The 13,087-nt window shown below is 40.6% G+C and overlaps 1 protein-coding gene across 1 annotated transcript in view; it reads left to right on the top strand.

The window, feature by feature from the left end:
- The window catches only part of UBE2U (ubiquitin conjugating enzyme E2 U), a 65,375-nt gene that overhangs the window by 10,649 nt on the left and 41,639 nt on the right, over positions 1-13,087 (top strand). Inside the window, exon 5 of the mRNA XM_028096029.2 lies at positions 2,943-3,063. Within this exon, the coding sequence (XP_027951830.2) occupies positions 2,943-3,063 (121 nt within the window). The remainder of the gene's footprint in view (positions 1-2,942; positions 3,064-13,087) is intronic.

The following is a 13,087-nucleotide window of genomic DNA, read 5'->3' as shown; positions in this document are numbered from 1 at the left end:
CTGCTTATGTTGTTCCACACTATCACATGGCTAATTTAAAAGTTGGACCTTGGGACGCCTGGGGGGGCTCAGTCGTTAAGCTTCTACCTTCAGCTCAGGTCATGATCCCAGAGTCCTGGGATCAAGGCCCACATTGGGCTCTTTGCTCAGTGTGGAGCCTGCTTCTCCCTCTGCTCCTCCCTCCGCTCCTGCGCGCACGTGCGTGCACACTCTCTCTCTGACAAAATCTATAAAAAAATAAAAGTTGGACCTTTTCTTTTCACTATTTTAGCAGGGTGTCTGATTCATACATTTCAATATATTCTAGTTCTTAAAAATCATTAAGTATACTTAGTAGCTTGTGTACACATAATATGAAAAGGTCTTAGGCATAGTGTCAATGCAAAGACTATTGAATAAACTTCACCAGATGTGCCTCTCTGAGTAGGATTATCACTCCAGCCAAAGACCAAAAGCTTACTCTTGAAGATAAGTTTCATCTGCTTCCTACCCACTTTGAAAGGTATAATGCCATCCACACTGAATCCTTATTTGAGAAACTTAGAATATCCTTGGAGATATGTTCAAATGTGTTTTCCAAACAGAGAAACTCAAATAACAGCAGTAAATTCTTTTTTTTTTTTTTTAAAGATTTTATTTATTTATTTGAGGAAGAGAGAATGAGAGATAGCACGAGAGGGAAGAGGGTCAGAGGGAGAAGCAGACTCCCCGCTGAGCAGGGAGCCCGACGCGGGACTCGATCCCGGGACTCCAGGATCATGACCTGAGCCGAAGGCAGTCGCTTAACCAACTGAGCCACCCAGGCGCCCAAACAGCAGTAAATTCTTATTGCCTTTGAAATATCAGATGTCAGATTATTGCTTCCGTTAGTGATGACTGACATTTCTAAGACACTTTAGTCAGTTAGCCACTTTGAACTACATCTACACTTAGTATTCTGGTAGTTATTTTTTTGGTTATATTTTATTATCTAATTTGCATCTTATACTATTCAAAATACTGAAATTATTGAATAAATATTTGCAATTTGGGAAAATAATTTTGAGGTACAAGATAAACAAGATCATGGTCTAGCAGAACTATTAAGTTTTGGTTACTGCTGGTCCCCTATTTTGTCCAGATGCACATATACTATAGCAGGCAGAATTTTATTTTATTTTTAATATTTATTAGAGAGAGAGAGAGAAAGCGTGCGCGCATGCGCGTGGGCATGCATGAGGAATGGGAGGGGCAGAAGCAGATTCCCTGCTGAGCAGGGAGACCGATGCAGGGCTCCATCCCAGGACCCCAGGGTCATGATCCGAGCCAAAGACAGATGCTTAACAGACTGAGCCACCCAGGTGGCAGGCAGAATTTTAAAGATATCCCTCCAGGGCTCCCATCCTCTGGTTATTTAATCTAATCTACATACTGCTGTAAAAGGGCTTTGCAAATGGAATTATAGTTACTAATCAGCTTACCTTAAAATGGGAAAGTTATCCTGAATTATACAGGTGTACAAAGTCATTATTATAACCCCTTAACAATAGAAGAGGAAGGCACAAGTGTTGCTCAGAGAAATAGAGTGGAAGGAGAATGGATGTGGCAGGAAGGAACATCAGAGAGATTCCAAGCATAAGAAGGATTCTTCATACTTTAATTGCTCTGAGATGTAGGGGTCCAGATGTAATTTGCAAGAGATCTCTTGGAGCTAAGGATGGCCCCAAGCTAACAGCCAGCAAAGAAACAGTGACCTCAGTCCTACAAATGCAAGGGACTGAATTCAACTAACAACCTGAATGAGGTTGGAAACATTCTTTCAGAACTTCTGATAAGAGCCCAACCAGCCGACACTGATTTTAGTCTTACTAAATGTGGAAAAGAAACCAAAATGACCACCTAAGACTAGCCACCTACAGAAATGTGAGATAATAAATTTGTATTTTTTTAAAGATTTTTAAAATTTTATTATGTTAATCACCGTACATTACATCATTAATTTTTGATGTAGTGTTCCATGATTCATTGTTTGCATATAACACCTAGTGCTCCATTAAAGATTTTATTTATTTATTTGACAGAGAGAGACACAGCAAGAGAGGGAACACAAGCAGGGGGAGTGGGAGAAGGAGAAGCAGGCTTTTTGCTGAGCAGGGAGCCCGATGCTGGGCTCTATCCCAGGACCCTGGGATCATGACCTGAGCCGAAGGCAGATGCTTAATGACTGAGCCACCCAGGTGCCCCAAGTCTGTATTGTTTTAAGCTGCTAAATTTGTGCTAATTTGTCACAGCAGCAATAGAAAACTATAGACACCAAATTCATTCAATGATCTGGAGGGATGTTGAAGTATACACAGTATACACAGCCTTATTACATACGTTTGTTTATCCATGATCTAAATGTGATCTTAACGTTAAAAATTAAACTTACTTTTTAATGGAAATGTTTCAGTGTTTCCTAATGTTTAGTTTCCTTTATATGTAAATTGAATTTAAATTCATGTGATAGAAAGGAATAGGCTAGAGGAAGGAACTTGTAACTTGTTTTGATCCTAATGTTTGGCTCATGACCATACAGGATAACATCAAGATAGACCAAGAGTTTCTTTTTTTTTTTTTATTTTATTTATTTATTTGAGAGAGAATGAGAGAGAGGGAAGAGGGTCAGAGGGAGAAGCAGACTCCCCGCCGAGCAGGGAGCCCGATGTGGGACTCGATCCCAGGACTCCAGGATCATGACCTGAGCTGAAGGCAGTTGCTTAACCAACTGAGCCACCCAGGCACCCCTAGACCAAGAGTTTCTTGAGATGGACTATGTCTCATTTGTCTTTGTATCTGTCTCCAGATGGATACATAGTCGCCATGTAATAAATGCTTGTTACTGTTGTATGTGTTGGCTTGTCTTTTTGCTCTAGCAAAAAATTTACTTTAAAAACTTTAATTTTTATATTTTTTTCCTATAGGTTATGCTTTCTAATCCAGTGCTAGAAAATCCAGTGAATTTGGAAGCAGCCCAAATGCTGATTAAAGATGAATCTCTGTACAAACAAGAAGTTCTAAGACTTTTCAACCAACCAACACAATGTAAGAAGTGCCTATTTTTTTTTTGCCAATTATTAATTATGCATTTAGAGCAAATAAATGATCCAGTGAATAAGTGTTATATAAGCAAATATTTTCTGTATCCATTCTCAGGAATGAAATCATACTAAGATTTCTCCTATTGTACCTCTTTGTCAAGCCAGTCAGTTATCAAAAAGTCAGTCAAAAAGTGGTTCTTCTTTAAAGATTATCAGTGATCATTAGTTTAGTATTTTTAGATGTTATGGTCATATGGATGGTGGTACTGACTGAAGCTTATTTACCCATCATAAAGATAGGACATCTGATTTTAACTCTTTGATCTATAATGGATATTTCCCAGATTTGACCTGCAGTACCCCAGATCTTACTGCACTGGGATTCCTTTCCTCTTGATTAGCAAAATGTTCAGCTTTTTGTTCTGAAGAGTTCACCCCCAAGATACTCCTTCTAAGAGTCCATGTGGAAATGACATCTGAGGCTCTTCCATCTTTCTGCTCTATTGACCAGTGGTTTTTGTTTTTTTTTTTTCTTTTGATACCCTTGTTTTGCTCTCTTTTATCCTGCTGGGGACCTCTTCATGACTTAGCCCAGTCTCTCTACTGCTCCTGTGTTCTCTCTGCAATTAGCAGAATAATGCAATTGGCTCCTTATGCCCAGAGGGGTTCATCACAAGTGGGGGTTGGGGCCCTAAGTGCGCATAGTTCTTTCCTCTCTATCCTGCCCCTCTTTTTTCTAGCCGTGCACAGCAGCCAGCCGGAGTGAGTGCTGTCATTACTTCCCTAACAGCAAGCCTTGCTGTTCAGACTCGTTCTGCCAAACTGATCTCTCATGTGCTTTTTCTTTCAGATGTCCCCTGTTTCTTTTTCCAGTCCCCTTCCAGGGCCTGCCAGTCCATTAGCTAGGTGTGTACAATTGTGACCAAGTTCAAGTGCTCCTCCACGGGCTTTGGGTCTGGTGCAAATCAAGCAGTGTTGATCAGGCATCCTTTTCGGTGTCTTCAAACATGTCATGATTGTTGTGGAGTCCCTCAAACATTCCCTGACAGTTTTAAAGCTGGTTTGTGCACAGAGGAGTCCTATTGCTTCATTCTGACCACATTTCTGATCTCCCAGAATATTGTAGCATCCACTACTGTGCCCTCTGTGCTCAGTTACTATTTGTAGAATGAATGAATGTACAATTTATATCACTTAACTCTTCACTGAGCCCTGCAGTACTATCATTATAAAGAAATATTCTATAACAAAGCTATATCCATAGTCTGGTAAATGGAAATTTAAAAACTGGTTTTAAAGTATTGTCTACAGTAAATGATTCTGTGCAATAGATTTTGGGTTTAGCCTGCCAAAAGGAAGGATGAGAAAGAAACTGAAGAGAAGTCAACCCTTCCTTTTGTCCCCCTGCCTAGTAGATGCCATCCTTCACTCTTTTCAGTTCTCCAGCTGTACTATCAAGTCAGACAGAAAAGCTGTCCCAGTTGCCAAATATGTTCTTTTGTTCACTATGTTCTTTAGTTACATTGGTGAAGTACGTGGAAATCCAAGACAGTAAATAGTTACCAGCCTGCTTTCTATCTCAGCCAGACCAGGAGTGGTAGTCTCCGGTGCCATGAAGAGAGTGACTTCCTGCAGCTTCCAAGGGAAAGAGTGTCCATGATACAGCAGACACAGCTGCTAAGGGGGTGGGGGAGAAGTTGCAGAAAACTTGTGCACTCTCAATTAGATGGTAGTCTACAACTATGTGGATTTCTGTGAAAAACTGCATCCAGTGAGAATTAATTACTTGTAACAACTTGAAAAAAGATCTCACTAGAATGCTGCAAGAATCATCTTTCATATAACTTAAAATGTTAATAAAGAGATCTAGAAAAAGCATAAAGGGAATTACCACATTTTTAGGTAACACAAAACTGGAACAGATAGTTAATTGTATAAATGAGAAACTCAAGAGGCAGAGAACTATATCATCTCTGTAAGCATTGATTATAGGCCAGAACTATATCCTCAGTAGCCAGTGTAGTATCTGGTTGTAGGTATTGAATAAAAATTTGTAGAATGAACAAATGAAAAAATACATGTGAGCTTAGATCCTGATTTTACTTCATAGTTTACACAATGCTTTCACATACATTTATTCATCTGATCCTCAGCCTCTCCCTCAGTAGGAAGCCGAGGATCAGTGGTAAGTGGTTGGCTCAAAGCCACAGAGAGCAAGCTGCAGAGCCAGAGCATCAACATAGGCATTCCCCTCCCCTGTGCCTCCAAATTTAATGGGATGAGCATAAAGTCATTCATTTGGGATCAAAGGATTAAAATTTCCAAGTAAAGAATGGAAGAGGCCTGATTTGATACCAGAACTCTATGAAAAAGTTCTTGCGGAGCTATTTGATCACAAAGTTAATGTGAACCACTAATGAAAAGTGCCCTTGCACTAAGCATGGGTTGCATGATAATTCTGCCCTACTCTGATGTGGTGGGCCCTCATCTGGAATACCAGCATGCTCAATTTGGAGCATCACATTTCCTGAGCTGAAGAAACTGTGTATGTTTAGCTAGTGGGAGAAATAACAAAAGGCAGTTGTAAAAGCTGTTTTCAAATATTTGAAGGACTTTCATATAGAAAAGGGCAATTTCTTCTCTGTTGTTTCAAAAAACTGAAGTAGCTACAATCAGCTCTACCTTCTCTAGGCCTACTAGGTTGTAGCCACTATAGTCCAGAATCTGCAGGCTTGGCCCTGCCTTGTGCTGGAACATACCTTGACTATATGGGGGTCTTTTCCCTCATCATCAGTGGTCTGGAATTAATTTTGTTATCCTAAGCCTGAGTCTGGTATTTGGTATGCAGACATGCAAATGCCTCTCATTCCCCAAACTTTCCATAACGTGTTGTTTGCCTAGCCTGAGCAGCTAGGTCACGGCCTTGCTGTTTTGACAAGGATACGCCAAGCTCTGAGCTCAAACCCAGCTGGTGGAGGTCCTAATGACCTTCCCAAATCCTGCCATTCTCCTTTGGGCCTGGACCCTGTCTCCCTACAGGTGCTCACATATACCATACTGCCTGGGACAGTCCTGGTATAATGATTTCTAGCACCCCCTTTGACTCTGTGCTCCAGTTTGCACACCAAATTACAAAGTCAGTTGGGTGCCTGACTGATCTGTCCTACAAGCAAATGCCACCGTGGTTAACCATCCCTGGTGGTAACGCCCGCCCATCCAGGTCCCAGCTGGCCAAATAGGGGGAAGAATTTTCTAAAAACCCAAGTTGCTTAAGAATGGAGAAGGCTATTGTTTGGGCGCCTGGGTGGCTCAGTTGGTTAAGCGTCTGCCTTCGGCTCGGGTCATGATCCCAAGGTTCTGGGATCGAGCCCCTCGTCAGTCTCCCTGCTCTGCAGGGAGCCTGCTTCTCCCTCTCCCTCTGCCTACCACTCCCCCTGCTTGTGCTTGCTCTCTCTGTCAAATAAATGAATAAATTAAAATAAAAAAATAAAAAGAATGGAGAAGGCTACCTTGGCTGGTAGTATCACTAAAAGCCTGCTTTGAGAACTGTGATCAGTTAGTCAGGTTTAAGAGCTCTTTTTCACAGATGTTGTGAGAGAGCTTCTTGCTCAGTGTCAGGACTGGGCTAGGGGATTTTTCAAGTGCCTTCCAACTTAGGCTTCAACTTGTGTATGAACACTTGGAAGAAGGAGGAGAAAAAATCTGGAAGGAGATAATGCATAACAACTGTCTTGCATCCCAGCTTCTGAGTTTTGCTACTTATTTTCTAATGTGTCCCAAGGGATTTTATATAAGCCTGTATGTCCTTTTTTACCCCAGTCTGAGTGAATTTTTATTTCTATGTGGTTATATCATCAAATAATATTTATTCTGTTCATCATGTTTTTTTCAAGCATAAGGTTTGTACAATCTTTTTTTTTTTAATTTTATTTTATATGTTATGTTAGTCACCATGCAATACATCATTAGTTTTTGGTGTAGTGATCCATGATTCACTGTTTTCGTATAACATCCAGTGCTCCATGCAGTACGTGCCCTCCTTAATACCCATCACCAGGCTAACCCATCCACCCACCCCTCTCCCCTCTAAAACCCTCAGTTTGTTTCTCAGAGTCCATAGTCTCTCATGGTTTGTCTCCCCCTCCAGTTCCCCCCCTTCATTTTTCCCTTCTTTCTCCTAATGTTCTCCATGCTATTTCTTATGTTCCACAAATAAGTGAAACCATGTGATAATTGACTTTCTCTGCTTGACTTCTTTCACTTAGCATAATCTCCTCCAGTCCCATCCATGTTGATATAAAAGTTGGGTATTCATCCTTTCTGATGGCTAATATTCCATTGTATATATGGACCACATCTTCTTTATCCATTCATCTGTTGAAGGGCATCTCGGCTCTTTCCACAGTTTGGCTATTGTGGACATTGCTGCTATGAACGTTGGGGTGCATATGGCCCTTCTTTTCACTACATCTGTGTCTTTGGGGTAAATATCCAGTAGTGCAATTGCTGGGTCATAGGGTAGCTCTATTTTTAATTTTTTGAGGCACCTCCACACTGTTTTCCAAAGTGGCTGTACCAACTTGCATTCCCAGCAACAGTGTAAGAGGGTTCCCCTTTCTCCTCAACCTCCCCAACATTTGTTGTTTCTTGCCTTGTCAATTTTTGCCATTCTAACTTGTGTAAGGTGGTATCTCAATGTGGTTTTGATTTGAATTTCCCTGATGGCTAACGATGAACATTTTCTCATGTGTCTGTTAGCCATTTGTATTTCTTCTTTGGAGAAGTGTCTGTTCATGTCTTCTACCCATTTTTTGACTTGATTATTTGTTTTTTGGATGTTGAGTTTGAGAAGTTCTTTATAGATCTTGGATACCAGCCCTTTATCTGTAGTGTCATTTGCAAATATCTTCTCCCATTCTTTGGGTTGCCTCTTTGGTTTGTTGACTGTTTCCTTTGCTGTGCAGAAACTTTTTATCTTGATGAAGTCCCAAAAGTTCATTTTTGCTTTTGTTTCACTAGGCTTTGGAGATGTGTCTTGAAAGAAGTTGCTGTGGCGGATGTCAAAGAGGTTACTGCCTATGTTCTCCTCTAGGATTTTGATGGATTCCTGTCTCACATCGAGGTCTTTCATCCATTTTGAGTTTATCTTTGTGTGTGGTGTTAGAGAATGGTCGAGTTTCATTCTTCTGCATGTGGCTATCCAATTTTACCAGCACCATTTATTGAAAAGACAGTCTTTTCCATTGCATATTTTTTCCTGTTTGTTGGAGATTATTTGACCAAAGAGCTGAGGGTCCATATCTGGGCTCTCTATTCTGTTCCATTGGTCTATATGTCTGTTTTTGTGCCAGTACCATGCTGTCTTGGTTATCACTGCTTTGTAATATAGCTTGAAATCAGACAACGTGATGGCCCCAGCTTTGTTTTTCTTTTTCAACATTTCCTTGGAGCTTCGGGGTCTTTTCTGATTCCATACAAATCTTAGGATTGTTTGTTCCAGCACTTTGAAAAATGTCATTGGAATTTTGATCAGGATGGCATTGAAAGTATAGATTGTTCTGGGTAGCATAGACATTTTAGCAATGTTTATTCTTCTGATCCATGAGCGTGGAATATTTTTTCATCTTTTTGTGTCTTCTTCAGTTTCTTTCATGAGTGCTCTGTAGTTCCTAGAGTATAGATCTTTACCTCTTTGGTTAGGTTTATTCCGAGGTATCTTATGGTTTTTGGTGCTATTGTAAATGTAATCATTTCTCTAATTTCTCTTTCTACAGTTGCATTGTTATTGTATAAGAAAGCAACTGATTTCTGTGCATTGATTTTGTATCCTGCCACATTACTGAATTGCTGTATGAGTTCTAGTAATTTGGGGGTGGAATCTTTCGGGTTTTCCACATAAAATATGTCATCTGCAAAAAGAGATTTTGATTTCTTCTTTGCCAATTTGAATACCTTTTATTTCTTTTTGTTGTCTGATTGCTGTTGCTAGGACTTCTAGTACTATGTTGAACAACAGTGGTGAGAGTAGGCATCCTTGATGTGTTCCTGATCTTAAGGGAAAGGCTCTCAGCTTTTCCCCACTGAGGATGATATTTGCTGTGGGTTTTTCATAGATGGATTTTATGAACTTGAGGATCCCTATACTCTGAAAAGTTTTAATCAGGAAAGGATGCTGTATTTTGTCAAATGTTTTTTCTGCATCAATTGAGAGGACCATATGGTTGTTCTCTCTCCTCTTATTAATGTGTTCTATCACACTGATTGATTTGCGAATGTTGAACCACCCTTGCATCCTGGGGATAAATCCCACTTGGTGATGGTGGAGGATCCTTTTAATGTACTCTTGGATCCTATTAGCTAGGATTTTGTTGAGGATTTTGGAATCAATATTCATCAGGGATATTGGTCTGAAATTCTCCTTTTTGATGGGGTCTTTGCTTGGTTTGGGGATTAAGGTAATGTTGGCCTCATAGAATGAGTCTGGAAGCTTTCCTTCTGATTCTATTTTTTGAAGTAGCTTCAGGAGAATAGGTATTATTTTTCCTTGAATGTTTGGTAGAATTCCCCAGCGAATCCATCAGGCCCTGGACTCTTGTTTTTTGGGGGGTTTTTGATCACTGCTTCTATCCCGTTACTGGTTATTGGCCTATTCATGTCAGTTTCTTCCTGTTTCAGTCTTGGGAGTTTATAGGTTTCCAGGAAGGCATCCATTTCATCCAGGTTGCTCAGTTTATTGGCATATAGTTGTTGTTAATAATTTCTAATAATTGTTTCTATTTCCTTGGTGTTAGTCATAATCTCTCCCCTTTCATTCATAATTTTATTAATTTGGGTCCTTTCTCTTTTCTTTTGGATAAATCTGGCCAGTGGTTTATTGATCTTATTAATTCTTTCAAAGAACCAGCTTCTAGTTTCATTGATCTGATCTACTCTGTTTCTGGTTTCTAATTCATTGATCTCTGCTCTAATCTTAATTATTTCTCTTCTAATGCGTGGCTTAGGCATTGTTTGTTGATTTTCTCTAGTTCTTTAAGGTGTAGAGTTAGTTGATGAATTCAGGATCTTTCTGGTTTTTTGAGTGAGGCTTGCATGGTTATGTATTTCCGCCTTAGGACTACCTCTGCAGTATCCCATAGGTTTTGGACCGATGTGTTTTCATTCTCATTGATGTCCATGAATTGTTTAAGTTCTTCTTTGATTTCCTGGTTGACCCAAACATTCTTGAGCAGAGTGGTCTTTAGTTTCCAAATGTTTGAATTTCTTCCAAAGTTTTTCTTGTGATTGAGTTCCAGTTTTAAAGCATTATGGTCTGAGAATATTCAGGGAATAATTTCAGTCTTTTGGTATCAGTTGAGACCTGATTTGTGGCCAGTATGTGGTCTATTCTGGAGAAAGTTCCATGTGAGCTCAAGAAGAATGAGTATTCTGTTGTTTTAGGGTGGAATGATCTGTATATATCTACGAGGTCCATCTGGTCCAGTGTGTCATTCAAAGCTCTTGTTTCTTTGTTGATTTTCTGCATAGATGATCTGTCTATTGCTGAGAGTGGAGTACTGAGGTCTCCTACAATTAATGCATTATTATCAATATGACTCTTTATTTTGGTTAATAGTTGACTTATGTAGATGGCTGCTCCCATGTTGGGGGTGTAGATATTTACAATTGTTAGATCTTCTTGTTGGATAGATCCTTTAAGAATGATATAGTGTCCTTCTGTGTCTCTAACTACAGTCTTTAGTTTAAAATCTAAGTTGTCTGATATAAGAATTGCTACCTTAGCTTTCTTTTGAGGTCTGTTGGCATGGAAGATGGCTCACCATCCCTTCACTTTCAGTCTGGATGTATCTTTAGGTTCAAAATGAGTCTCTTGTAGACAGCATATGGATGGGTCCTGTCTTTTTATCCAGTCTGCAACCCTGTGCCATTTTATGGGAGCATTTAGGCCGTTCACGTTGAGAGAGATTATTGAAAGATATGAATTTATTGTCATCATGTTGTCTGTGAAGACCTTGTTTTTATAGATTGTCCCTGTAAATTTCTTTTCTATCACTCTTGGGGTCTTTCTCCTTTTATAGACCCTCCCTTAATATTTCTTGCAGGACTGGCTTAGTGGTCACATATTCTTTCAGTTTCTGCCGTTCTTGGAAGCTCTGCATCTCTCCATCCATTCTAAATGACAGCCTTGCTGGATAAAGTATTCTTGGCTGCATGTTCTTCTCATTTAGTACCCTGAATATGTCTTGCCAGGCCATTCTGGCTTGTCAGGTCTCTGTGGATAGGTATGACATTATTCTGATGCTCCTCCCTCTGTACGTAAGGAATCTCTTCCCCCTAACTGCCCTTAAGATGGTTTCCTTGGTTCTAAGATTTGCGAGTTTTACTATTACATGCCGGCCCGTTGGCTTGTTTTCCTTGATCTTGGGAGGGGTCCTCTCTGCCTCTAGGACACGAATGTCTGTTTCATTCCCCAGATTAGGGAAGTTCTCTGCTACGATCTGCTCAAATATATCTTCTAGTCCTCTCTCTTTCTCCACCCCCTCAGGGATTCCAATAATTCTGACATTGGAACGTTTCATGATGTCAGTTATTTCTCTGATTCTATTTTCATGGATTCTGAGTAGTTTTTCCCTGGCCCCTTCTTTTCCCTTTTTGTCTATTAATTGGTCTTCTAGGTCACTAATTCGTTCTTCTGCCTCACTTACCCTAGCTGTTAGATTATCTAGATTAGATTGGATCTCATTGATAGCATTTTTAAGTTCGGCCAATTCAGCTTTCATTTCTGCCCTTAGAGACTCTATGTTGCCATTAATTGATTTCTCCATTCTAGGTATTGTCTTCACAATTGCTAGCCTGAATTCCATCTCCAACATCTTGGTTATATCTGAATCCATTTGTAAATCTGTGGCATAAGTGATAATCTCTGAGTCTTTCCTATTTTGGGGGTTCCTCTTCCTAGTCATTCTGTTGAGGGGTGGTTGAGGGAATATATAGAGTCCAAATTATTGACCACAACCCAGGCAAGATGCACCTGTTTTATAGGGACCTTAGAGCTGCTGGCCTCTTGTTTTCCCAGCCTGTCTTCTGGGGGAGGGGCCTGCGACGCTGTTACTCAAGCAACCCTGTTTGAGCAGAGTTGTCCTGCCCCCTGTGGCGGGGATGGGGTCAGTGAAAACCGGTTTTTTGGGGCTTTTGTTCTCTGGTGGCTTTCTCTGGCAGCTTTCCACGTCTCTTCCAAGAGTCAGAGCAGAAGAGACTGTTTCCAACCTTCTGCCTCAGAGCAGATAGACTGCAGTCTGTTCTTCAGTGAGCTCTCCAGGCCACACTATCTCGGTTTCTGTCTGTGCTGCTATAAACTGCAGCATTCTGGGTTGTGCACCCCTCAGCAGTGCTCCCAGTCCTCGCCTCCAGGTCGGGGCTCGTCTCTGCCCTTTGTGCTTCTAAAACCACCAGCCACCCCCAGTTTGCAGGCGCAGCCCTGCCACTCCGGGTTTCTGTCCAGGGAGCTGCCCTCAAGTCCTTTCTCCATTGCTACCAGTCTGCGAGTCTGTGCCCCGTCCCCAGCGTGGGAGGCTATCGCTCACTGGCAGTATAAGATCCCAACGTCTCCCTCCCCCTTCCATTTATCTCTGGATTTGTGCCCACGGAATTATGGGCTCTCTGCTTCGTATCTCAGAACCAACCGCCTGCGATATTCTTTGTGTAGAGATCCAGATCTATTTTCTTACTGATTTCATGGGTGTTTAGAGTTGTCTGGTAGAAATCCAGCTCAATTCCGGGACCGGTTGAAATAGGGTCCCCTACTCCTCTGCCATCTTTTTCTCAAGCAAGGTTTGTATAATCATAAAAAAATCTTTGGTTGAAAGAAAATAGAAGAGTATAAAAAGAGTAAAACTCAGTAATAGTGGCCATGCCTAACATAATAATTTTTCTTTTAGCTAGGCATATTCCTATAGCTTTTGTTAAATAAAGGAGAGTCATGCTAATAAGTTTCAGATACTTATCTGAATAAACTGTAATATAATAACTAA

The sequence above is a fragment of the Eumetopias jubatus genome, unplaced genomic scaffold (genome assembly GCF_037043125.1).
Source record: "Eumetopias jubatus isolate StellerSeaLion01/CBP00866 unplaced genomic scaffold, mEumJub1_p1.0 scaffold_4, whole genome shotgun sequence".
Classification (NCBI taxonomy): Eukaryota; Metazoa; Chordata; class Mammalia; order Carnivora; family Otariidae; genus Eumetopias; species Eumetopias jubatus.
The sequence above is the reverse complement of the archived record's forward strand: the minus strand, read 5'-3'. Positions and strand labels throughout refer to the sequence as shown.